Here is a 26147-nt window from a genome sequence, read left to right on the forward strand (position 1 = left end):
CAGTCCCACATTTTGGGACAATAGATGGGATTTAAGTGTACCATAGATAGGGCCCTACCAAATTCACGGCCCATTTTGGTCAATTTCACGGTCACAGGATTTTAAAAATTGTTAAATTCATGATGTCAGCTATTTAAATCTGAAATTTCATGGTGTGGTAATTGTAGGGCTCTTGACCCAAAAAGGAGTTGTGGGGGGTCACAAGGTTATCGTGGAGGGGATTGCGGGTACTGCTACCCTTACTTCTGCGCTGCTGCTGGCAGTAATGCTGCCTTCAGAACTGGGCAGCTGGAGAGCCGTGGCTGCTGGCCAGGAGCCCAGCTCTGAAGGTATGGTATGGTATTGCCACCCTTACTTCTGTGCTGCTGCCTGCAGAGCTGGACCTTCAGTCAGCAGCCACCGCTCTCGGCCACCCAGTTCTAAAAGCAGCACAGAAGTAAGGATGGCAATACCATGACCCCCCTAAAATTACCGTGTGACCCCCCCCCCCCCCCCCGGCAACTCCCTTTTGGGTCAGAGCCCCCAATTTGAGAAATGCTGGTCTCCCCCTGTGAAATCTGTATAGTATAGGTTAAAAGCACACAAAAGACCAGATTTCACAGGGGGAGACGAGATTTCACCGCCTGTGACATGTTTTTCATAGCCATGAATTTGGTAGGTCCCTAAACATAGGCCTTGCCCTGGCAGTCTGCAGTGAGGGCAAATTTCATACGTAATTCCCAGATGTTACACTTTAGGGCTGGGGTTTTCAAAAGAGCCTAAGGAAGTTAGATAATCAGTTCCCAGGAAATTATACTTGGATGCTGTACTCCTTTAGGGCCCTTTGAAAGTCCAAGCCTAAAATGTTTTAGTTTCTCTGAGTGGTTTATAAATTGAACATATGGTGGATGTACTAATTGCTCTCCTATAAACACTTGGCTAAATTCGGACCTGGTGTAAGCAGCTGCAACTCCACTAATGTCAATGGAATTTTTCTGCTCGTAACGTATCTGAACTTGGCCCACAATTGTTTACTATGAAATATTCAGTATGAAGGACTGGTTTAATTGTCTGAAATTCAGCTCTAATTCAGGATTATTATTTTTTTTTTACTTATTTTTCCCCTTCAAATCATTTTTTCAAATGTTGGAAAAGACTCTGTACTAAGTCTCAAATGTTGAGGCTCAGGTTTGAAGAATGATTAAGAGTCAAATAAAATTTTTTCACCAGGATTTCCTTGAAGTCACCCACAATAAAGTTTATTGGATGGCTCTGAACTCAAAGATGGCATCTCTCCAAAAGTTTGACTTTCATGCAGCTATTTTCTTTGCATCATTGCTGCTTCAGTTAAAGGTAAGTCTGAAGAGCTGGTCAGATACCAGTGAGTCAGCCAGTCACTAAAGTGGATATTACACTAGATTAGCAAAACAATTTGGTGGAGAAGCCAGAGGGCTTGAAGTGGTAGATAAATCCAGTCTCATCTAGGCCTGGGCACTGCCTGCCATGTTTCAGCTGCCTGAGACTCAACCACTGAAGGTCTATGGCTGATGGAAAAAGAAAGCATTGAGTCCTTTGAAGAAAGGGGATTTACACACACACAGCTCAGGCAGAAGTGTTTCTTCTAAGGGCTTGTGCTTTCATCCCTCCTGCTCACCTTTTAAACCAATGTGAGAGAGGTTCTGCCACTCCTACAAAAGGCCCCACCACAAGCATTACCAAGCTGCTTTCAGCCAGCCTCTACTTACTGCTTCATATTCTCCTTTCTGCCCCCAATTCCTCTATTGCTGTCTCCCCCCTCTCCCCTAGCTGCCACAGCCCCACCATCCCTTTGCACTATTGGTGGCTAGCATCTAAGCTGGAAAGATAGCTGCCACATCTTCTTCCCACACCTTACCCCAATGTGTTTGCGTGGGGAGGAGGAACAGGAAAGAGACAAAATATTACACCAGCAGGGAATTCCCCTCTGACACTGGAATTCTTTGCTGAGTTTGTGGCTAAACTACAGCCCCTTTGCACCTTCTGAGTGGTGAAAAGAAGTTGGATCTCAATAAAGAGCCTGGCTCTTCCTCTAAGACAATGACTAACTAAGATTCTGCTATGTAATCCTGGATCGCTAATTCATTCCCACAGCAGCAGACTGATCTAACCAAGGATTTTGACTTCTCTACAGTACCAAGTAGAAGGGTACTTCAGGGCAGGGGCCATCTACTGTGTTTGTTCAGTGCCTAATAAAATTGGGCCAAAGCTCTGGTGGAGCTTTTAGGTTCTCCCAAAATACAAATTATAAATGGAAGAAGAAAGAAAAAGAGCGCTGAAGGAGAAATGTTTTACTATAGCAAAAATATGATAAATAGAAATGAAAATTCCACAAGCGGTTTACCGATTAAACTGTTGTATAAATAACCACTTTAGTCCAATCTGCACAAGTGCAGAATTCTCACTATAAATGTTATTTAAAAATAAATATATTCTAAGGAGAAAGGGCATAATATTCCTTGTTTGCTTACCTGGCCTAATATTAACTTGCTCATCAGAACCCTGCTTTGCTTTATCACACAAGTGCTATATGATCTGTACCCTACCCACCTGGACCCAGTCTCCCCCCTCACCAGGGACCTCATTGCTATTTCTCAGTGCCCGGATGGGACAGTGGCCCAGATCATCAAAGGTAAATAGACACCTTATTTTGGCCCCTAACACTTAATGATTTAAATGGGATTCAGGCACTTAAGTAACTTTGAGGATCTGGCTCAGAATCTGTGACTTCCACCCCTGAACAAGAGAGCTGTGGGTCAGCCACAGCAGCATTATTTAGCTGTCCTGCTCAGGGCATATGTTGGCCCTCTGTGGGCTTAAGTCCACTTTAGCAATCTAGCTCCACAGCACAAACATACCAATGATAAAATGTAATCCTATGTACTTACATTGTACCAGTGAGTAACACCTCCGGGCCCAATTCTGCGGTCACTGATGATTCTTTACTCAGGAAACTACGTAGTGAAACCAGTGGATCTGATCTTGCAGTCCTTGAAATACATGCAGGAGAAGTTTTGCCTGAATAAAGACTTCAGATTTGGGCCCTACATGGTTAATACAGACATATAGCATGATATTTATGTATGGAGAAAATAAAAAGTGTTAGCACTGTACTTTGTTTCTATACCTTTAGTACGAGGGAAAGAGCATTTCACATGACAAGCACACAGAAACACTTACTTATCCATATAAGCTTTTAATTGAAAACCATACAAAAGGCATTCCTCCCTCCAGCACAAGTTCAAACTCAGTGATATCAATCAAAACATAGGACAGAGAGCCAGATTTCTTTTTTGTGTGATTGACATGCTGTGAATCCTAAGAAAAACTGGCATTGCTTGGACAGATGAACTAAATCTTTACCACAGACCTGATGTCAACCTACCAACTTGGCAGATATTTTCATTCCATTGTTGTTTTTGCTCTGCTACATGCAGCTCTGAATAGACCAGACTTTGTGTCCATTGATATTTGGCTTAAAAGTGTTGGTTTAGCACTTCAGTTGTATGCAGAAGAGAACATCTTTCTGGCAATGCTGTACATCTGCTGGGGAAGTCTTATGTATTTGCACACTAAGTATGTGGTAACATAATCTTCTGTTCAAAAACAATGTCACTGCAAAAATTCCCTCCTCATTCCAGTAGAAAACACAAACACATCCACAGTGCTTATATACAGTAGGTGGGAAGGTGTTGCTCTGGTGACAGGCACTCTATATACTAATTAAAAAAACTCACCTTTAATGCTAACTGCAAGTACAGCCAGAAAACCTGCACCTCAAACACAGTGTAGCTTGTGCTGTCTCGACAGATCATTCATTTGAATGGAATTTAATTTCACTGTATTAGCATCTATCCAGATACATATACTGATGGGCATCAATGACAGGGTCAGCCCTTTATGGTGCCACGCAATTTGTGGCATGTCTCAGCTAACATGATTGTGACCATGTCCAGGTCTACCACAGAGGCTGAAGTAACGTCAACAGTGACAAACTTTAAGGACAAGGAAATAATTAGTGATTATTTGTGTGGCTGTAGGGAGCCAGGGTGGCTTCCCTCCGAACCAGAGGGTAAAGAGCCACCCTCTCAGCCTGAGTGGGCGGGGCCAGACCAAGCTTACGCCAGTCCCCGGAAGGGGAGGGGTGGGACAGGAAGTACAAAGGGCAGGACCCTTTGCTTAGTGAGAAGAGCACCAGGGAGGGAGACAGACACAGACACTGCAACTTTGGCCTGGTGTGCACCGGCGAGCGATGGGCCCATCCGCCCTCCGTGGCCAAACTGAGAGCTCCCATGGAAGTCGCCGGGATCCCCGTGGTTGGTCTAGTTGATTCGGGCTGTGGGCAGACCCTTGTCCGCCAGGCGCTCTTCTCAGACACCAAGCGGACCATTGCGGAAGTACGGATTCAGTGCATCCACGGAGACATAAAATCTTACCCCACGGTTCAGGTCCCCATCACGGTGAACGGAGCAACTCAGTTAATGAACATGGCAGTGGCGTCATCCCTCGCCTATCCAGTGATCCTGGGCCGCGACTGACCAGACTTCGTCGAGGTGCTCCAATCCCTACCCACCAAAGAGACATTCGAGGGAGCTCCGCCTGAGAGGAAGACAGGACCCGACTCGAGCTCCGACCCTGGAGCTGACCCAGGTCCCACCCCCAGGCAGGATGGCCTGGAAACGGCTGGTCCCTCTCCTGACCTGGTGGACTTTAGCTGAGCTCAAAGGGAGGACCCTACGCTCCTGTTTGCCTATGAGCAGCTGGCCTGGGTGGATGGTGAGGTCGTGGAGGCGTGGCGCACCACCCAATGGCCTAGGTTTGAACTCAACCACGAGCGGCTCTACCGCCTTGACTGAGACCCCCAGACTCAAGAGGTCCGGACCCAACTCGTGGTCCCCCACATTCATCGTCGGGCTGTCCTGAAGCTTGCACATGACATCCCGGCTGCAGGCCATTTAGGGCAGGAAAAAACTGTGGCCAGGGTCCTGGCCAGGTTCTTCTGGCCCGGTGTCCACCGTGAGGTGAAGGATTACTGTGGGTCGTGCCCGGACTGCCAACATGCAGCCCCGGCAGGGGTACGGAAGGCCCCCCTGGTCCCTTTACCAGTCGTAGGTGTACCATTTGAGCGGGTAGCAATGGACCTGGTCGGTCCTTTTCCAAAAAGTAAGGCGGGCCATCAATACATCCTTGTCCTGATGGACTACGCCACCCGCTTCCCCGAGGACATCCCCTTAAGAAGTATCACCGCCCGCACTGTCGCTGCGGAGCTTGTGAAGATCTTCGCAAGGGTGGGCCTCCCGTGGGAGATACTCACTGATCAAGGGACCAACTTCACTTCTAAGCTGTTCCGTCAGGTATGTGCCCTATTGGGGATTAAGAAATTGCAGACCTCGGTCTACCATCCCCAGACTGATGGATTGGTCGAACGGTTTAACCGGATCCTGAAGGGAATGTTGCGGCGTTTCCCCACCCAGGACCTCTGCCAGTGGGACCAGCTGCTCCCTCCTTTACTACTGGCAATTCGAGAAGTCCCACAGGCGTCCACGAAGTCCTCCCCGTTCGAGCTCCTCTACAGGCGGCGACCCCACAGGGTGTTGGACCTCTTGAGGGAGACTTAGGAACACAACCTGTCTGCAACACAGGGCCTCTTGCAATACGTCTTACAACTGCAGGGGTGGCTGGCACAGGCCGGCGAGCTCGCGAGGGAGAACTTAAACACAGCCCAAAGAGCCCAGGAACAGCACTACAATTGGGGCGCCCAGACTCGATCATTTGTGCCAGGGGACCGAGTGCTCCTCCTGCTCCCCTCAGAGGAATCAAAGTTTTTTGCCCGCTGGCAGGGTCCGTATGAGGTCCTCTGCCGGGTAGGGCCTGTCACCTATGAAATTCGGCAACCTGGTCGCCGTAAGGAAAAACAGATTTATCATGTAAACCTCCTAAAACCCTGGCAGGACCGGGAGGGACTTCTAGTTGCCCCATACCCCGCCGAACCGGACCTAGGGCCCCAACCGCCCGAGGACTCGGATAATGGTGAGCCCCAGCTAGCAGAGACACTCACAGTCGAGCAGCAAGAACAGGCACTCTGCTTAGGTAAGGGCATTCCCCAAGACATTCACCATGAAACCCAGGAGGACTACGCTCACCTACCATGTGATCCAGACTGAACCCAGGGTGGTGGTCCGAGAGACAACCCGGCCATTGCCTAGGCGAATGCGGGAGGCCGTAGAGGAGAAAGTCCAGGCAATGTTAGATCTGGGTGTCATGAAGCGCTCCCAGAGCGAGTGGCGGAGCCCCGTCGTCCTCATACCAAAGCCGGATGGGAGCTGGCGGTTTTGCATTGACTTCCGGAGGGTAAACGCCATTTCAAAATTTGACACCTATCCGATGCCCCGTGTCGATGAGCTCTTCGTCCGGCTCGGGGAGGCCAGTTATATCACCACTTTAGATCTCACCAAGGGGTACTGGCAGATCCCCTTGGATCCCAGGTCCTAGGAGAAGACCGCGTTTGCCACCCCTTCAGGGATGTACCATTTCACCCGGATGCCTTTCGGCCTACATGGGGCCCCAGCAACCTTCCAGCATTTGATGGACCGGGTGTTGCAACCACACACAAAATACACTGCGGCCTACCTGGACGATGTGGTCATCTATGGCAATAACTGGGAGGAACATCTTAACCAAGTAGCGGCGGTCCTCCGGGACCTCCGCGCAGCCGGGCTTACGGCCAATCCAAAAAAAGCGGGCGGGAGGAAACCACTTACCTGGGATACACCTTCGGCCGGGGAAAGATCCACCTCCTCATTGGGAAAGTCCAAGCACTCCAGGAATATCCGGCGCCGACCACGAAGAGGCAGGTGCGTCAATTCTTGGGCTTAGCTGGTTATTACCGGCGGTTTGTACCCCACTTCGCAAGCATTACAGCCCCACTAACAGAGCTCCTGACCAAGGACAGCCCCCGCCGGGTGCATTGGTCTGACGAGTGCGAGACGGCCTTTCGAACTATCAAAGAACAGCTGTGTAGTGATCCAGTACTCTTCAGCCCTGACTTTCATCGTGACTTCATCGTTCAGACTGATGCCTCAGGTGCAGAGCTTGGGGCAGTCCTCTCACAGGAGGTGGACGGGGAGGAACACCCTATTGTTTACCTCAGTCGGAAGCTGTTCCCCAGCGAACGGAACTACTCCGTCATGGAGAAAGAGGTCCTAGCCGTTAAGTGGGCAGTTGATGCTCTCGGCTACTACATCCTCGGTGCCCCCTTTATACTGGTTACGGACCATGCACCCCTGAAGTGGCTTAATAAGATGAAGGACAATAATGCCAGGCTGATGCGGTGGTATCTAGCTCTGCAGCCCTATGCCTTCACAATTCACCATCAGGCGGGACGAGACAACGCCAATGCGGATTTCCTATCCCGCCTCAGAGAGGGTGAGGATGCCAGCTCCAAAGATCGGGAGCTGGATTTGAGGAGTGGGGTATGTGGGGAGCCAGAGTGGCTTCCCTCCGAACCAGAGGGTAAAGAGCCACCCTCTCAGCCTGAGTGGGCGAGGCCAGACAAAGCTTACGCCAATTCCCGGAAGGGGCTGGGTGGGACAGGAAGTACAAAGGGCAGGGCCCTTTGCCCAGTGAGGAGAGCACCAGGGAGGGAGACAGACTCAGGCTGCTGGCTGCTCCCTCGAGATCCTGCTGCCGACCCAGGGGAGGCCCTGGGCCAAGAGGAACCTGACCGGGAGGAAGGCCTGTGGCGACCAGGACTGTCAGCCACTGAGTACCCGGACGACCTGGAGGGGCCTGGCTGTAGCCTGAGCCAGTGTGACCCCAACACAGAGAGGGAGCTGGAGCTGCCAGCAGCGAATACCCGGACGAGCTGGAGGGACCAGAGGGACCCGCTTGAGAGACCAAGTAGGAAGTAGCCCAGGGGCAGAACTGCACCGCATGGTGGGTGTATTTGGTCAGCGGGCGCGGATGGCCCCCCGCTGACCCAGCGGTGGGACCTTCGCCTCCCGCCACTCTCAGGGCCCTGGGCTGGAACGCAGTGGAGTTGGGTGGGCCTGAGTTCCCCCGCCTGAGGGGCGCGCTGCAGACTCGGGCCGGCGCTCCCCCGCCTGAGGGGCACGCTGCAGACTCGGGCCGGTGCTCCCCCGCCTGAGGGGCGCGCTGCAGACTCGGGCCGGCGCTCCCCCGCCTGAGGGGCACGCTGCAGACTCGGGCCGGCGCTCCCCCGCCTGAGGGGCGCGCTGCAGACTCGGGCCGGCGCTCCCCCGCCTGAGGGGCGCGCTGCAGACTCGGGCCGGCACTCCCCCGCCTGAGGGGCGCGCTGCAGACTCGGGCCGGCGCTCCCCCGCCTGAGGGGCGCGCTGCAGACTCGGGCCGGCACTCCCCCGCCTGAGGGGCGCGCTGCAGACTCGGGCCGGCGCTCCCCCGCCTGAGGGGCGCGCTGCAGACTCGGGCCGGCGTTCCCCCGCCTGAGGGGAGCGCTGCAGACTCGGGCCAGCGTGCACCGGGGCTTGAGGGGCGTGCTACGGACACCGGCCAGCACACCTTTTCCGCTAATTCCCCAGCGCCTGAAAGGTGTGACTAAGGCCTGCCTGTGGGACCATAGCTCTCCATCGCCCCCTAGGGGCTCGGTGGACCAACTGAAACCTGTCACAGTGGGTGATTGTGGGCTGGTAGGAGTGGCGGCTGATTTTTCAAGGGCAACAGAGTGCCAAGAGCCAGCCTGAAATGTGCCATGAAATATGCTATAATTTGAAGATAATTCTGTAGCAATATAGCATCATATTGCTTCTGCTAAATGACTCCCTATTTATGAGTGAATTGGGTTTGAAATTCTTATTCTTGCATAGTATCTTATTCTTGCACCATTTCATGTATCAAAGCTGCTAGTAATTTATATTGCAGGCAGATATTCCCTGCTTAGGGACATTCCTAAAACCAGACTTCAATCGGGTGGTAAATGGGGTTTTTTATATTCTTCTGTGACCAACTAGTCTACAATGCCAGAAATCACTTTTAAGAATGAAGATGTGCTCACATACTATACTGATGAGCCCAATATAAATACCTAGGATGTCAAGGAACAGCTGCTGCTAGTAAGCCAGATAACTGATGAATAGCTGCTAGTAAGCCAGATAACTGCATATATCCTATGCTATCTGTAAGGGGATATGAATCTTTGATGATAAAGAAACACAAAAACTACTTGAAACATTTGAAAAAACAACGTGTAAAAACCATCCCAACTGGCAACCTTGCTGGGAGTCTGAATAAAGAGGCCAAAGACTGAACTCCCTCTTTAAACTGTGATGTATTTCCTTCAGGGCACAGTTGAGGAACACCAACATGGCAGCGTGGGGTAGCCTGCATTGCCACAGCCCATGCTGTACCTGTTCAGACTAATCTACCACAGTCAAACATCCCTCAGGTGCTCTTCTGGCTAGTCTTAACCAATGCTTCATTACAAAGTTAGTCCTACAGAAGTTCATTCGTTCTTCACAAAGATTAACAAGTGATTCGATTACGAGCAGTGGTTTCACACGTTTACAATGTATGCCTTTATGAAGTGACACGTGACTTAAATTGTTACATGGACATTCACCTGTCATCTTAAGAACTGTTAAATAGAACATCCATGAAAACTTGTGAGGCGGTGCCAGATCCATGAGTGTGTTTCGCTTTTAGAATCCATCTACAAGTTTTAAATGCAAGGATAAGTGGCTATAATTTGAGATATATCTATAAGCCGGATCTTCAACTGGGATCAACTGGCATAGCTCCACGGACTTCACTGTAGTTATGCTGCATTACACCAGCTGAGGATCTGTCCCATAACACCTGCTACCTTTTGGACTGCCACTTTTAGCAACCAGAAAATTAAATGGTTCATTAATAACTATGCTTTGAATAAGAAAGTGTCAGACTGAGCTGTGGGGCAAAAAACAGAGATTGCTTTGAGCACTTTGATTGGCAGGCTTAATTTGTAATGAAAGAGGTGCCGGGGCTCAAGCCCTTTTTTTGTATTCATAACTGATGCAGCAAGCCCAGAGGTGCCAGGGCTATGAACTGCTAAGCCCAGAGGTGCCAGGAGTCAGCCCTGGCACAAATTCAGCACTTCCTAATGATTGAAGAGAGAGAACATTCACATCATGTACAACATTTTGCAGCTGTTTCTTTTGCCTTATTTGGGTGGGGGTCTCGCAATAACGGCAGGTACTACTCACCACAGTAATATGTGGTTATGATCAGAAAGGTGTCTCTAAAAATGACCTCGTGGCATTTCCTATTTGTTTTATTCTCCCTAGTTTGTAACTCAAAGCAAGATTTCCTTGCTAGGACTGCATGTTCAAGAAGCTACCTGAAAATCAAGCAGTGTTCTTTCTGCTTCATCAGTTACCACCAATAAAACAGATAACTAAATTAGAATCTAGCTAGCAATGGATGGTGAATGATGCAGAGTAGGACACCCGGCGTTCCTGTACATAGTGTATTGGATCTGCATTGCTGACAAGAATTAATAACTTCTTTATGTCAGTAAGCTAAGCAGAAATGATTTAGAACACGCTGAGGGCTGAAATTTATCCTTATGTGGAAGGCCAGCATGACCTATGTACCACCTTAGTCCCACGCACGCCCTCAAAATAGTGACTTAAGCAGTACATTGCCCTTGTGCGGGCCCGCTGCACAGGGCTAAATTTCATCCTTAAGGAACAGCAGTGCTGTAAGAAAATCTCTTCTGATTGTAATTAGACTTTAAGGTCCAAAGCTAACACACTACAACATGCCCTCAATATCCCCAAAGTCTCTGGTCTACCAGTGAGGGCAAGTGTATATTCCCGTAGCAGGCACACTTTAGAAAATTCCCTCTGCATTCCTGCCTGGGTTCATTTTTGAAGCAGCACTTGCATGAAGTGTAATTTTATTCTTTGTGGTTATTGGAATGAAGAGAAACAAGCACAGCAAAAGAGATCTTTATCTTGAGATATTTCTATGACATTGTGTGTCACACAGTTTCTTCCACAGCTTGAATAGGGGCAAAAGACAGAATGTTGCCAACACAAGCATTGTCTCAAACTTCCAGTATTTCATCAAACATGGCTTTCACACCATGAAACATGCCTAGGCCCTGAAGCGCGTTGTTCTGAAGGTATGACAAATATGAAAAGAGATTGAGGTCCTGCAGCTAGAGCATGGGCAGTTACAATCGTCATCTTTGCCATAGCTCTGGTCCCCACCCTCTATTCACGTTTAACCTACAGTCTTGATTATTAACTGCACAAATGTCTTCTGTGCTGCCCGATACAGTGACCAGGGCTAGTTGTGTATTTAAGATTTTCATTGAGTTTGCCCCGGCTAATCTCTTCTGTTTCTATTGTACAGCATGAATCAGTCGTTGCTGTTTACATAGAGGCAGTGCCCTTGGCCCCATTTATTTGTCGATTCGTTTGCAATTGTGGCTTCGACCAAGTTTCTCAGGGGATCGTGCTCTATCACTATATTTACCAAGGTGGGAACCAGCATAAATCACCCCTCCGTCAATACCTCTGATTATTAAAGCCCTGAGCAAAGTGCCAGTTTTGTACGTCTGCATTTCTTCTTGCCTACAAAACCTTTTTAAGTTAAATAATAAAAAAGAGAGGTTTGGTGGCAACACTAGTGGCATTATGGAACCGTGAGAATCTCTCCCAGCTCGTCTGCTGGAAGATGAGCAATAAATAGTTGGTCAGGGCAGACTGTCTCCCCAGGTCCACTGGGATTAACTGGTTTGCATGTTGCATGGGAAAGATTATTATTACATTCCGGCTTTAGCATGGGTGAGTAAAGGCTCTGTTTCTCTTGCGGGAGAGTAAAAGAAGGTTTTCTGAATGGCTGAAATATCTGCAAAGAAATCATTGAGTAGATAATGTTTAACTTAATATCAGAGAACTTTGAGCCTGATCCATGGTTGCTAGAAATCCATAGTTCTATTGAGGTCAATGGAGCACCTTGTGTTTTGCACCATGTAAGGATCTGGCCCATTATTATCTCACATGAAGAAAAACCTGCAGAATTTACTTCACCAACATCTGGGAACATTTGCAAATCTAGTTCAGAGCCCTAGTTCAAATCTAGTTCAGAGCAAATCTAGTTCAGTTGCTGTTCTTCCCATTGGACAGAGCAGTAATTAGCTCACAAGAACAATAAAGTAATTTAAAGCTTTTTAAAATGCAATAATTATAACAGGGCTGACGGATGCAACCCATTAAACAAGCATCCAAACTAAATGCAGAGAGTTGTTTCCAAAGGGTTGAGTCAGCTGCAGCTCTTACTTTAAACTGTGGTCCAGATCCTCAGCTGTCTTAAAACAGTATAGCTTCATTGTGGTCAGTAAGGGTTACAGGACTGGGTGCTAATATCATTGCTAAGATCAGGGAATCATGCCTCACCAATCTATTAGAATTCTTTGAGGGGTCAACAAACATGTGAAAAGGGGTTATCTGTTGGATATAGTGTACATGGACTTTCAGAAAGCTTTTGACAAGGTGACTCAAAGCAAACTAAGCAGTCATGGGATAAGAGGGAAGGTCCACTCATGGAGCAGTAACTAGTTAAAAGACAGGAAACAATGGGTAGGAATAAATAGTCAGTTTTCAGAACAGAGAGAGGTAAATAGCAGGGTCCCCCAGGGCTCTGTAGTGGGACTAATGCTATTCAACATATTTGTAAATGATCTGGAAAAAGGGGTAAACAGTGAAGTGGCAAAAATTGCAGATGATACAAAATTACTCAAGATGGTTAAATCTGAAGCAGACTGTGAAGAGTTATAAAGGGATCTCACAAAACTAGGTGACTGGGCAACAAGATAACAGATGAAATTCCATGTTGATAAATGCAAAGTAATGAACATTGGAAAATGTAATCTTAACTATATATACAAAATGATGGGGTCTAAATTAGCTGTTACCACTCAAGAAAAATCTTGGAGTCGTTGTGGATAGTTCTCTCAATACATCTACTCAATGTGTTCAGAGGCAGTCAAAAAAGCGAACCATCTTAGAAACCATTAGGAAAGGGATAGATAATAAGACAGAAAAGGTCATAATGCGACTATATAAATCTATGGTATGTCCACACCTTGAATATTGCATGCAGTTCTGGTCACTCCATCTCTAAAAAGATTTATTAGACTTGGAAAAGGTACAGAGAAGGGCAACAAAAATGACTAAGGGTGTGGAACAGCTTCCATATGAGGAGAGATTAAAAATCTTGGGAGACAGGCCAGTCCTTGCCTACAGACAGCCCCGCAACCTGAAGCAAATACTCACCAACAACCACATACCACACAACAGAACCACTAACCCAGGAACTTATCCTTGCAACAAAGCCCGTTGCCAACTGTGCCCACATATCTATTCAGGGGACACCATCACAGGGCCTAATAACATCAGCCACACTATCAGAGGCTCGTTCACCTGCACATCCACCAATGTGATATATGCCATCATGTGCCAGCAATGCCCCTCTGCCATTTACATTGGTCAAACTGGACAGTCTCTACGTAAAAGAATAAATGGACACAAATCAGATGTCAAGAATTATAACATTCATAAACCAGTCGGAGAACACTTCAATCTCTCTGGTCACGCAATCACAGACATGAAGGTCGCTATCTTAAAACAAAAAAAATTCCAATCCAGACTCCAGCGAGAAACTGCTGAATTGGAATTCATTTGCAAATTGGATACTATTAATTTAGGCTTAAATAGAGACTGGGAGTGGCTAAGTCATTATGCAAGGTAGCCTATTTCCCCTTGTTTTTTCCTACCCCCGCCCCCAGATGTTCTGGTTTAACTTGGATTTAAACTTGGAGAGTGGTCAGTTTGGATGAACTATTGCCAGCAGGAGAGTGAGTTTGTGTGTGTGTGTGTCTCCCTGGAAAAAAAAAAAAAGGGGGGGGGGTGAGAAAGCCTGGATTTGTGCTGGACATGGCCCACCTTGATTATCATGCACATTGTAGGGAGAGTGGTCACTTTGGATGAGCTATTACCAGCAGGATAGTGAGTTTGTGTGTGTGTGTTTTTTGGAGAGGGGTGAGGGGGTGAGAGAACCTGGATTTGTGCAGGAAATGGCCCAACTTGATTAAATGGCCCAACTTGATGATCACTTTAGATAAGCTATTACCAGCAGGACAGAGGGGTGGGAGGAGGTATTGTTTCATATTCTCTGTGTGTATATAAAGTCTGCTGCAGTTTCCACGGTATGCATCCGATGAAGTGAGCTGTAGCTCACGAAAGCTCATGCTCAAATAAATTGGTTAGTCTCTAAGGTGCCACAAGTACTCCTTTTCTTTTTGCGAATACAGAATAACACGGCTGTTACTCTGAAACCTGTCATTAAAAAGACTGGGACTTTTCAGCTTGCAGAAAAGATGACTAAGAGGGGATATGAGAGAGGTCTATAAAACCGTGACTTGTGTGGACAAAGTGAATAAGGATGTGCTATTTACTCCTTCACATAACACAAAAACTAGGGGTCACTCACTGAAATTAATTGACAGTAGGTTTAAAACAAACAAAAGGAAGTACTTCTTCACACAGTCAATCTGTATAACTCATTGCCAAGGGATGTTGTGAACGCCAAACTATAATGGGGTCCAAAAAAGAACTAGAACAGTTCCTGGAGGATAGGCCCATCAATGGTTATTAGCCAAGATGGTCAGGGATGCAACCCCATGCTATGGGTGTCCCTAGCCTCTGATTGCCAGAAGCCAGGAGTGAACGACAGGGGAAGGATCACTCAATGATTTCCTATTCTGTTCATTCCCTCTGAAGCACCTGGCATTGGCCACTGTTGTAAGACAGGATACTGGGCTAGATAGACCATTGGTCTGACCCAGTATGGCCATTCTTATGTTCTTATGTAGGTTTACCCCCACCTTACCTAGGCTGACAAATACATCCACTGTGAGATGGTGTCTGTAAATGCAGCGAAATGCAATTCTTTGTGAGAAGGATGATTCATTTATAGCCTCCACCACCACCAAAAAAAGGTCAAGTCTTTCCATAATGTTCCAGTTCCCACTGCATTTATCTGAGGCCTGCTCCTGATCCTAGTGACTTGAATGGAAGTAGGATCAGGCCCTCAAGAAGTACAGTTACTAGTATACTGCTTCTGAAAATGGTATCTGACTGAAGCATTAGCTGATAAAATTTCTTTATTCACATCTTTAAGTATGAGATTTTTCTTAATGTGCTAGATAGAATCATGGGACTGTACATTGGAAGGAACCTTGAGAGGCCAGCTACTCCAGCCCCCTGCACTGAGGCAAGACCAAATATACCTAGACATCCTTGACAGGTGTTTGTCCAACCTGTTCTTAAAAGGCTCCAATGACGGGGATTCCACAACCTCCTTTAGAAGTCTATTCCAGTGCTTAACTACCCTTACAGATAGAAAGTTTTAACCTAAATCTCCCTTGCTGCAGATTAAGCCCATTACTTCTTGTCCTACCTTCAGTGGACATGGAGAATAATTGATCACCATCCTCTTTATAACAGCCCTTAAAATATTGGAAGACTGTTCTCAGGTTCCCCCCTCAGTTTTCTTTTCTCAAGAGTAAACATGCCAAGTTTTTCTAACCTTTCCTCATAGGTCAGGTTTTCTAAACCTTTTATTATGTTTGTTGCTCTGTTCTGGACTCTCTCCAATTTGCCCATATCTTTCTTAAAGTGTGGTGCCCAGAACTGGGCACAGTACTCCAGTTAAGACTTCACCAGGGCTGAATAGAGTGGGACAATTACCTCCTATGTCTTACATACAACTCTCCTGTTGATATACCACAGAATGATATGAGCCTTTTTTGTCAATTCATCACACTGTTGACTCATATTCAGTTTGTGATCCATTATAACCCCAAGATTCTTTTTAGCAGTACAGCCATCGAGCTAGTTATTCCCCATTTTGTAGTTGTGCACTCGACTTTTCCTTCCTAAGTGTAGTACTTGACACTTGTCTTTATTGCATTTCATCATGTTGATTTCAGACCAATTCTCCAACTGGTGAAATTGTTTTGAAATCTAATCCTGTCCTCCAGAATGCTTATAGCCCCTTCCAGGTCGGTGTCATCCACAGATTTTATAAGCATACTCTCCACCTTACTATCCAAGTCATTAATGAAAATATTGAATAGTACCAGACACAGGAAAGACCACTGCATGACCCCATTAGGTAAGTCCCCCCCCCCATTTGAGAATAAAAGGATAACTGCTCTTTGACTAGAGTCCTTCAGTCAGTTTTGCACCCTCCTTGTAATAATTTCATCTAGATCACATTTCCCTGTCATGTGGGCCTTATTAGCTTCACTGACTTAGAAGGATTTACTCCAAATTTACACTAGTGTAGAACCAAGCTTCAAGATGTCTTGAATTCAATCCAAACTTGAAAGAGTTTCCCGTTTCCCTGAATGATTCAGAGAATGAATAAGCATACAAAGGTGATCCAAATCACCAGGATCCACACCGTAAAAGCAAATTTACCTTTCCTGGTTCTCTCCCTGCTGGTCAGGAACAGAACAAGGAGGTAGTTAATTTCCTGGGCTGCAGTGGTCTCAGAAAGTCTGGGAGCTAATCATCTACTATGAAATTTACTGTAAAGTTTTCTACTTCTTCCTGATGTATTAGCACAAATCAGTGCCACTGCTAGTCTTTGCAAATGAGGCAAAGGAAATGGAGCATTTTAAGGCAACTTTATCTCTATCAAGGAAGTTATTGAATTGATAAGGCCAACAACCAAAGACAACCCTTTTTGTCAATATTAAAATGAGATAACCTTCTCATGCATGGCCTGCTGGTGCACAATAGAAACTCTGTACTTCACTTTCAATTTCCAAGGAAGTCATCTTCTCACAGAGACCTATTTTGTAGTTCTCAACTATACTCCTTTTTCACAGGCAAAATCTCAGCCATAAGGGTGAAAACATGAAAACCATACCAAACAAAAATGAAGTGTGATTAGGAACTCCAGAGAGTCTGGAGAGGCAATGAAGGGGATGTCGCTCCTCAGTTTTCTTCTCAATCTAAAACAAGAGCAGGAGTAGCACAAATGCTAGGTACAGGTTCATGATTAATTTTACCCACAGCTGTAATCTGCCTTTGAGTGAATCTTTATGAGTCAATTTCTACTACCCACATTATTTTTTACCAAAAATATCAATTACCAGTGAAGTAGTGTTTCCTTTTAAATGTCATTATTAGGTTTCATAGTTACCATTTCATTGAGATGAATGACATCTATTTATATTTTTCTCTGAGCTATTTTTTCAGGCTTTTTGCAAATCAAGTAGATATCACTGAATTGTTTTACATACATTTGGAAGGTTACTTTTTTTAATTGTCATGCTCCACCTTACCAAAGTCTGAGTTCACATTTGCCTCTGCCTCGGTTTCCTCTTCTAAACTCCCCTATAACCCCACAAAAGTTCCGTCCCATAATCAAATGGGAACAAAACTGCCGTTAGAGACCTGCCCCTCTGTCTGCGTCCCTCAGAGTCCTGAATAACATCTGTCACCAAACACAAAGTTCATGTATTCAACTCTGGGGTCTTCAGCCAATCCTAAAGTTCCTCTTCAGCCCCAGTCATCTCAATCCCTGCTCTATATCTCAGCAGCAACTCCCAGAGCTTCCTGGAGTCTTCCTTCTCCCTTTGGAGAGGGCCCACAGCCTCCTCTTCCCTCTGCCTTCTAGCTCTCCATAGGCCTCTATCTATCCTCAGAGGCCTGATTTAGCCATGTGATCCACCTGTCACATGATATTACTTATTCTTTCCACATGGGGAGTGAGCTGGGGAGTGCTGTAAGTAAGACATAAGAGGTAACTCTTTTGCTCTACCCGGTTCTGATTAGATACTCTACTACTGCAATATGCGATCATCTGAAACGAAAAACAAAGTACTAAATAAAACTGAATGGCATGAGCAAGTTAAGATAAACAAATTCCTTAAAAGCTGAGCTTAGTGTCATAAAAACATATAAACTAATGAACTCAGTGGAAGATCATGTTTTTTTGTGATATGGCATGAATGGTATCATGACTCTTCTGATCTGCAGCATTATAAGTGGTCCCAGCTCAAAATCACATGCTACAGCTAACTATCCAGCAAATAGGCCTTGAGATAATGTAGCCTCAGGCCCAGATGTCAGGATGCTAAAATATGACTCGTATTGTTTCAATTTAACACTGTGTCTACAATAGCCATACAGAAGTACTGGATTAAAGTAAACCAGATATCGACAATCAAGAGGCAAAAATGTAAATAATAAATCCATCTAAATGGAAAATAAATACTTAAAGTGTAGTTCTACTATAAAAAGTAACTATAAAAAAATCACATTGACCATAGTTTCAATCGTTTGATTTCTAGATAGATTCTGAGCAGTTTACAGGTACAATATTTTTTTTTCTAACTGATAGCACCCCAGGCTGAGTCAGAAATCTGAATGTCAGATAGGGTTCTTTCTTGCCTATTTATTGCCAGATTCTGCAATCAGAACTTAGTCAACAATGTTCTTAGTGTACAAGATGGAAAAAGGTCATTGCCGTATACCTACTGCAGATTTTGAAGATCTGTTCAGCAAGTTCATATAATGTCAGTAACAATCACAAATGTTCCAGGCTGCCTTCCTCTTACTACGAAACATTCAATTTTAAGTCTAGGTGTTGAGGAGAATAGAATAGAATAGAATAAACTTCTACTGCATCCAAAACTTTTGTAGTCATTCCAACTCAATGGAGGGATTTTCAGTCAATAAAAATTCTACTATATAATATACAAATACTGAATAAGTCACTATTAAGATCACAGGTCAGTAAAACAGGGAAATGGCCATAAAAGTAATCAACAGAAATTTGGTTCACTGACGTATTAGGAAATGATTCATAAAGTACAAATCTAGTTGCTCAAGTCTGACAACATTTTTGTTTTATATTATACTTTAGCATTCCAAGCATGCTCCTAGCATATCTTAATAAAACAATCAGACCAATTAGACATCTTTATTATGTATATTTAGAGATTATATTCAAAACTACAGTATGAGATAAGAACATAAAAATGGCCATACTGAATCAGACCAAAAGTCCATCCAGCCCAGTATCCTGTCTACTGACAGTGGCCAATGCCGGGTGTCCCAGAGTGAGTGAACCTAACAGGTAATGATCAGTGATCTCTCTCCTGCCATCCATCTCCTCCCTCTGACAAACGGTCTAGGGACACCATTCCTTACCCATCCTGGCTTATAGCCATTAATGGACTTAGCCTCCATGAATTTATCCCGTTCTCTTTTAAACCCTGTTATAGTCCTAGCCTTCAAACCTCCTCAGGCAAGGAGTTCCACATGTTGAATGTACGCTATGTGAAGAAAAACTTCCTTTTATTTGTTTTAAACCTGGTGCCCATTAACTTCATTTGGTGGCCCCTAGTTCTTATATTATGGGAACAAGAACAAGTAAATAACTTTTCCTTATTCACTTTCTCCACACCACTCATGATTTTATATACTGTATATTTATATCATACTTTAGCATGGCAAGCATGCTCCTAGCACACCTTAATAAAACAAACAGACCAATTAGACATCTTTATTATGTATATTTAGAGGATTATATTCAAAACTACAGTATGAGATAGCTAACAATCTAGGATTCAGAATCCTTGCTCTCATGAGAAATCCTTCTTTACCTAATTAGGTTCATTGATGTCAATGGGATTATTTGCATGAAGAAAGTTTATGTACATGGGTAATGACTGCAGGATCAGCTCTGGGATAAATGGGCATTAGCTTTGCATTAGGAACACATACATCTTTCCCACTTTAAATCTCAACAAGGGCAAGATCCCACTAACCCAGGAACTTATCCTTGCAACAAAGCCCGTTGCCAATTGTGCCCACATATCTATTCAGGGGACACCATCACAGGGCCTAATAACATCAGCCACACTATCAGAGGCTCGTTCACCTGCACATCCACCAATGTGATATATGCCATCATGTGCCAGCAATGCCCCTCTGCCATGTACATTGGTCAAACTGGACAGTCTCTACGTAAAAGAATAAATGGACACAAATCAGATGTCAAGAATTATAACATTCATAAACCAGTCGGAGAACACTTCAATCTCTCTGGTCACGCAATCATAGACATGAAGGTCGCTATCTTAAAACAAAAAAACTTCAAATCCAGACTCCAGCGAGAAACTGCTGAATTGGAATTCATTTGCAAATTGGATACTATTAATTTAGGCTTAAATAGAGACTGGGAGTGGCTAAGTCATTATGCAAGGTAGCCTGTTTCCCCTTGTTTTTTCCTACCCCCCCCCCAGATGTTCTGGTTTAACTTGGATTTAAACTTGGAGAGTGGTCAGTTTAGATGAGCTATTACCAGCAGGAGAGTGAGTTTGTGTGTGTATGGGGGTGGGGGGGATGTGAGAAAACCTGGATTTATGCAGGAAATAGCCCGACTTGATTATGTAAAGAGTTGTCACTTTGGATGGGCTAGCACCAGCAGGAGAGTGAATTTGTGTGGGGGGGTGGAGGGTGAGAAAACCTGGATTTGTGCTGGAAATGGCCCACCTGTTGATCACTTTAGATAAGCTATTACCAGCAGGACAGTGGGGTGGGAGGAGGTATTGTTTCATATTCTCTGTGTATATATAAAGTCTGCTGCAGTTTCCACGGTATGCATCTGATGAAGTGAGCTGTAGCTCACGAAAGCTCATGCTCAAATAAATTGGTTAGTCTCTAAGGTGCCACAAGTACTCCTTTTCTTTTTGCGATACAGACTAACATGGCTGTTCCTCTGAAACCTATCCTTAAGAACATCTTTCTTCTAATTTACCATGTAATCTGTTGGTCATTAATGAAAACCACAACTCCATCATGAGCAGGTTTTCCATGTTCAGCTGCTGAAAAGATCGAGATTCCTTTTTTTAAAAAACATGATCTTGAGGAAAATCAAAATAAATATTACTTGCTTTTCTATATTGAACTATTGGGTCTAAACCTAATGAAATCCTGGCTCCAGTGAAATTAATGGCAAAACTCCCATTGATTTAAATGGGACCTGGATTTCACCCATGAGCACCATTTTAATGCTCATGTCCATCTCTTTCCACAGCTGTTTAGCTGTTGGACATTCCCATAGCATGTGTCTCAAGGTCCCTTTGTCTTTATTACAGAGACAACAAACATCAGAGGATAAGGCCTATATCTTTTGCAACCTTTGTGGCATTCGGTACATTTTGAATCAAATCTTCTGACAAGTGAAGCTTGAGAGCCACAAAGATATATAATATGCTCTGCCATTGGGATTCTTTTAAGGGATGATAAATCCCTTTCCCTTGCTTTCACAAAGAATTCCAGACTAATGGAGTTCCTCTTCAGTAACAAAGTGTACTTAGTGGACATGAGTCTGGGGAGCATTTTTAAAGTTACTAGCAAGCAATTCTGGGGCCTCTGACAGTCCTAGCGTGTCTGGACCAAACTATTATGTTTGACAGTATTTTAACTGTAAGTACTGATGCTCTGCTGGTGGTGGCAGGTTGTAGTGCTGCTTTATCATGAGAAATGGGACAAAGCCCTCATCGTGGACTCATTGGAAAATCCTGCTTGGTCAGTCCTACTCAGTCAGTTCTTCCAAATTATAGATTTGTTCCCTATTTGCAAGGCTGGGTTGCTCCATGTAGGTGTTTTTACATGATGGCAAGGATGAAATTGGTATCTCTTAACTAGGATAACCCAGACCTTTCATGCAGCCACCATTGTAGGTATCTTATTTTTCTCCATTGGACAAAAAGAGGAACCAAGGAGACCCGCAGGGGGAATTAGGTGCATTATAAGGGCGTTAGCATGCTGAAAACAGTTTAACAGCTGTGTCATGATAAAATCAAAAAGAGAAGCTATTTCTAATGAGAGGTATTAGATTGACATCACTAAAAACTGAAGTCCCATGTTTATCCACAGAACAAGCACATTATAGGCAGTTGTGCTAATGAGCCTCAACTCTGATCTAGAGTGAGGCAGTAATTAGTTCTTTCTCCAGGCCCATTTATTCTTGGTTTTCTTTGCTGAGACTTTCAACAACTCAAATTCACATAGACTATCAAACAACTAATAGATTGTAACAACTTTCAAGCTGAGTTGGAACTCAGTTCTATAAATTTACACTCATGAGTAACTTAACCCACATGAACAGTGCTATTGGCTTCAATGTTACTCATATGTGCTTTCAGGATTGGCCCTTAATGTAGATTTAGGCCAGTGACCAACAGAAGTCAATACTAGTTTCCACAGCCATTCAATCTCCCTTGAAATAGATCAAAATATAAAGAAAACTGACAAGAAGATTTTCAGGATAAACTGATATTGTCTCAACGTGGAATCTTAATTTCTTCATTTCTTCTTTTATTTTAGTTTCTTCTACATCCTTTGCAGTCTAACTGTTGTCTCATTCAGTGCAATTCTGAGATTTTCCTGTCACTTCTATCAGAGGACTGTTCGGTTACTTCTCTTTCACTAAAATAGTCTTTCTGGGCAGTGGAAATAAGGCATAACAATGAGAGGCCACTGTCCTGCACTGCTCTTCAGAACCTTCATCCAGCTGATGAATGAAATGGAAGAACAACAGTACAGACTTTCCGGTCTGCATCTGGCTTGAACTTTGTCTTCCAGTTCTAAGACTACTGGAATATTTATAATTACTGCCTCCTAAATCAGCTTTGTTGAGAGGATTTCAAAAGTGTGTATGAAACAGATATTACTGCTGTTCCCTGAGGTTCAAGTGTGAAGATAGTATTCTGGTTATAAATTGGTAATGCAAAGGGCACAATAACAGTATCGGGACTCTAGAAAAGAAGTCGCTAGAATAGAGACTTGCCTTTGTACAATTGTTTCTTTTCTTCTGTTCCTACAATTAAAAGAGGGAGAAGAATATAAAGCTAAATCTGAATGCAAAGGATATTTCTTATCAATACTGTATCAACTTATTGTACCATTCTGTAAACTGAATATCTAAGTGCAGAAAAACAAACCAAAAACTTTATGAAAAACAGCCATTTCACCCACCCAGTGCAGTAGCTCCGATTGCCCTTCAAGCGCATGCCGGAGCAGTACAATGCCTTTACTTCAGGGGTGAAAGTAAGCCCAGTGACTTACCGGTACTCTGGGGCCAGCTCTGGCCCCCGGAAGGGGCGGGGCCTAGGGCGGAAGGGGCGGGGTTGAGGGGGTCAGAGCCAGCCCCAGCCCACCCTGTAAGGTAAGTGCCCCCCCGCCCCACCAGGGTAGCAGCAGCAGCCCGGGGCTCCAGGGGCTATTTAAAAGGCCTTTGGCTCGCCTGCTTCTACTGCCCCGGTCCTTTAAATAGCTGCCGGAGCCCTGGAGTAGCAGCAGCGGGGCTCTAGCGGCTATTTAGAGGGCCCGGGCGGTAGAAGCAGGGGAGCCCAAGGCCCTTTGAATAGCTGCCAGAGCCCTGCAGCTGCTACCCCAGGGCTCCAGCAGTGGGGCTCTGGAGGCAATTTAAAGGGCCTGGGGCTCCAGCCACTGCTGGGAGCCCCTGGCCCTTTACATTGCCCCCTGGGGAAGCCGGGCTGCCCCAGTACGGTGCACCGGCTCTTACCGGTACGCCATACTGGGGTGTACCAGCTTACTTTCACCTCTGCTTTTCTTATTACAATAAATGCTAATATTTGAATACAATTGATAAAGAACTCCATGGGGACCCCGTTAACATTCACAACCACACCTGAAAATTCAATACATTTCTCAAACTGTCAAATTATATACAGCATTTTTCTGTGACACTCTTCAGTTTCTGGCTTCTTTTATCTACATTTGTCAGATTACATTTACACTTGGGGAGCACTTTTAGGATAAGGCCAGGGGGCTAATGCTTTACACTAACAGGTACATTTGCAAGGTATTGTGGGAAGAAAAACTAATATACACCCTTTGCAAATAACTGGAGCTCTGTCCAACCAGCATGCCCTGTTTCTGTGCACATGTACCATGCACCACTATGTATCCTTACCATCCATTAGCGACGGAGAAAGTTGTTTGACTGTAATGAACCCTGAATCGACCCTTTTTGCATCTCTTTATTTTTAAGGTTTGTAAACGTTCAGTTAAGAACCTACAGCTGGAATGGGGGAAGTCCCAACATGGTGCTGTTACCTCACACTATCTCCAGGACCCTACATTCTGGCCCTGCTGACCACCTGCAATCCTCAAGCTTCGTCTATGAAACTCCCAAGACTTTACCCTCCCGAAATTGTGCATTGCTGCCCAGTGCCCCAGCAGTCCTGTGTGTGGCTCCAAGAGTTGCTTAATCAATCTTCTGTACTCTAAGTGTCCCCACTGTATTGTCCCAGGGAATCTGTATAATCACCACAAGTGGAGATTGAAAGAGAGGCTTCTGAAATTATTCTGCCATAATAATAGGAGGTGGGAAGCACAGTGGCTGTCCAGAATGAATGAAAAGATGGCCCTGGGTCTTTTCCCTTTGCACCACAAACAGGCACTACTGGGAATGAGAAAAGGAAGTCTTCCTCCTTCAGAAGAAACTGTCAGAAGAGGAAAGTACTGTAATGTCCTCACAGGTAGGAAATTTCCTCACAGCAGGGAAGGAGGTGTTCAATCTTGACCCCATTGGAAATAGATTACTATAGACAGGATGTTAAAAACTGTGGATTAGAATAATGTTTAGCAAAGTATCCCAGCTTTTAGATACTTCTTTACACTCTACAGAACCTCCAAAACTGTTGAGGATTGCCCATCACGAACAAGCCCCTCTGTGCATACACAACCTACTGCCCTTTCATATTCCTATAACAATTTAGCCATATGCCTACAAATACAATGCCCTTCTGTGTGCTTATGAATATTTACCAATTACCTCTAAGGACTCGCTCTTCAATATGCACTTGCGTATCCTGCCATTACAGCACCTGTGTTTACAAAATAGACAAGAGTACATGTGTTTACTTGTCTGCATATGTGTTCCGCTATCATGGAGGCATTCAGATACCATGGTGGGGTAAACAGGTACTAGAGGTGGTAAAAAACTGTTAAATTGACACATTTTTTAATGAAAAAATGGTTTTTCAACAACAATGAAAATTTTCTCAGAAAATGTTTGTTTTGGTCAAAAATTGCCATTTTCTGGTGAAAAAAATAAAACATTTTCATTTTTCATTCCCCCCACCTCCTTTTTCCTCTTTCTTCCCCTGGAGAGAAATGGGGGGAAATAAAAACTGAAAATATTTCATTTTTTGTTTGCTCTGTAAAAAAATTTGAACAAAATGAAAATTTTTAGTTTCCTTTAATTCCCCCCCCCACCAAAAAAATATATATGGACCAGCTTAGACAGACAGACAGACAGACAGATAGCACAGTTACTATGGGAGACAGGCAGCAGGCTGCCTTCCGATGACCTCCTCGCAAGCCCTGGGATAGGGGACATGTTGAGGGTAGAGCTGCAGCATGGCAGATATTCTGGGCAATACTATGGACTTGTGGAACAAGTCAATAAATAGGATTTAAGGTGGAATGAGGCTTCTTTGTCTCCATATTTCTTTCCCCTTCATTTTAAAATAGCTGCTACCCACTAGCATTTGGCTTCCTATGTTTTCCTACCAATGCAGCAAGAAGGAGGGACTTCTATTAACATCTTGTCTTTGAACAAGATGCTTTCATTTTGCTTGTCAAAATCCCGTGAAAAAAATCTCTCTGCTTTGACCCTTTATTAGGTGCCACAGCGTGCTTGGACTTGCACACTCCAACAGTGTGGACTTGCAGGCTCTATAGTTTTACATTATTTTGTTTTTGAGAGCAGTTACGTAACAAAAAAAAATCTACATTTGTAAGTTGCACTTTCATGACACAGAGATTGCATTATAGTACTTGTATGTGGTGAATGAAAAATAGCATTTCTTGTATCATTTTTATAGTACAAATATTTGTAATAAAAACCATACACTTTGATTTAAATTACAACAATATATATGAAAATGTAGAAAAACATCCAGAATATTTAACAAATTTCAATTGGTATTCTATTGTTTAAAAGTCAGATTAAAACTGAGATTAATGGCAATTAATTTTTTTAATGGT

General features: G+C 44.6%; 1 protein-coding gene across 1 annotated transcript in view; it reads left to right on the forward strand.

Annotated features, from left to right (window-relative positions):
* The first annotated feature begins 6132 nt into the window (after positions 1–6132).
* The window catches only part of LOC125638455 (mucin-5AC), an 81402-nt gene continuing 61387 nt past the window's right edge, over positions 6133–26147 (forward strand). The window contains 3 exon segments of the mRNA XM_075130041.1: positions 6133–6473; positions 6701–7487; positions 11389–11515. Coding sequence (XP_074986142.1) covers positions 6133–6473; positions 6701–7487; positions 11389–11515 — 1255 coding nt within the window.

Source organism: Caretta caretta, chromosome 6 (genome assembly GCF_965140235.1).
Source record: "Caretta caretta isolate rCarCar2 chromosome 6, rCarCar1.hap1, whole genome shotgun sequence".
In the NCBI taxonomy this organism is placed as follows: domain Eukaryota; kingdom Metazoa; phylum Chordata; order Testudines; family Cheloniidae; genus Caretta; species Caretta caretta.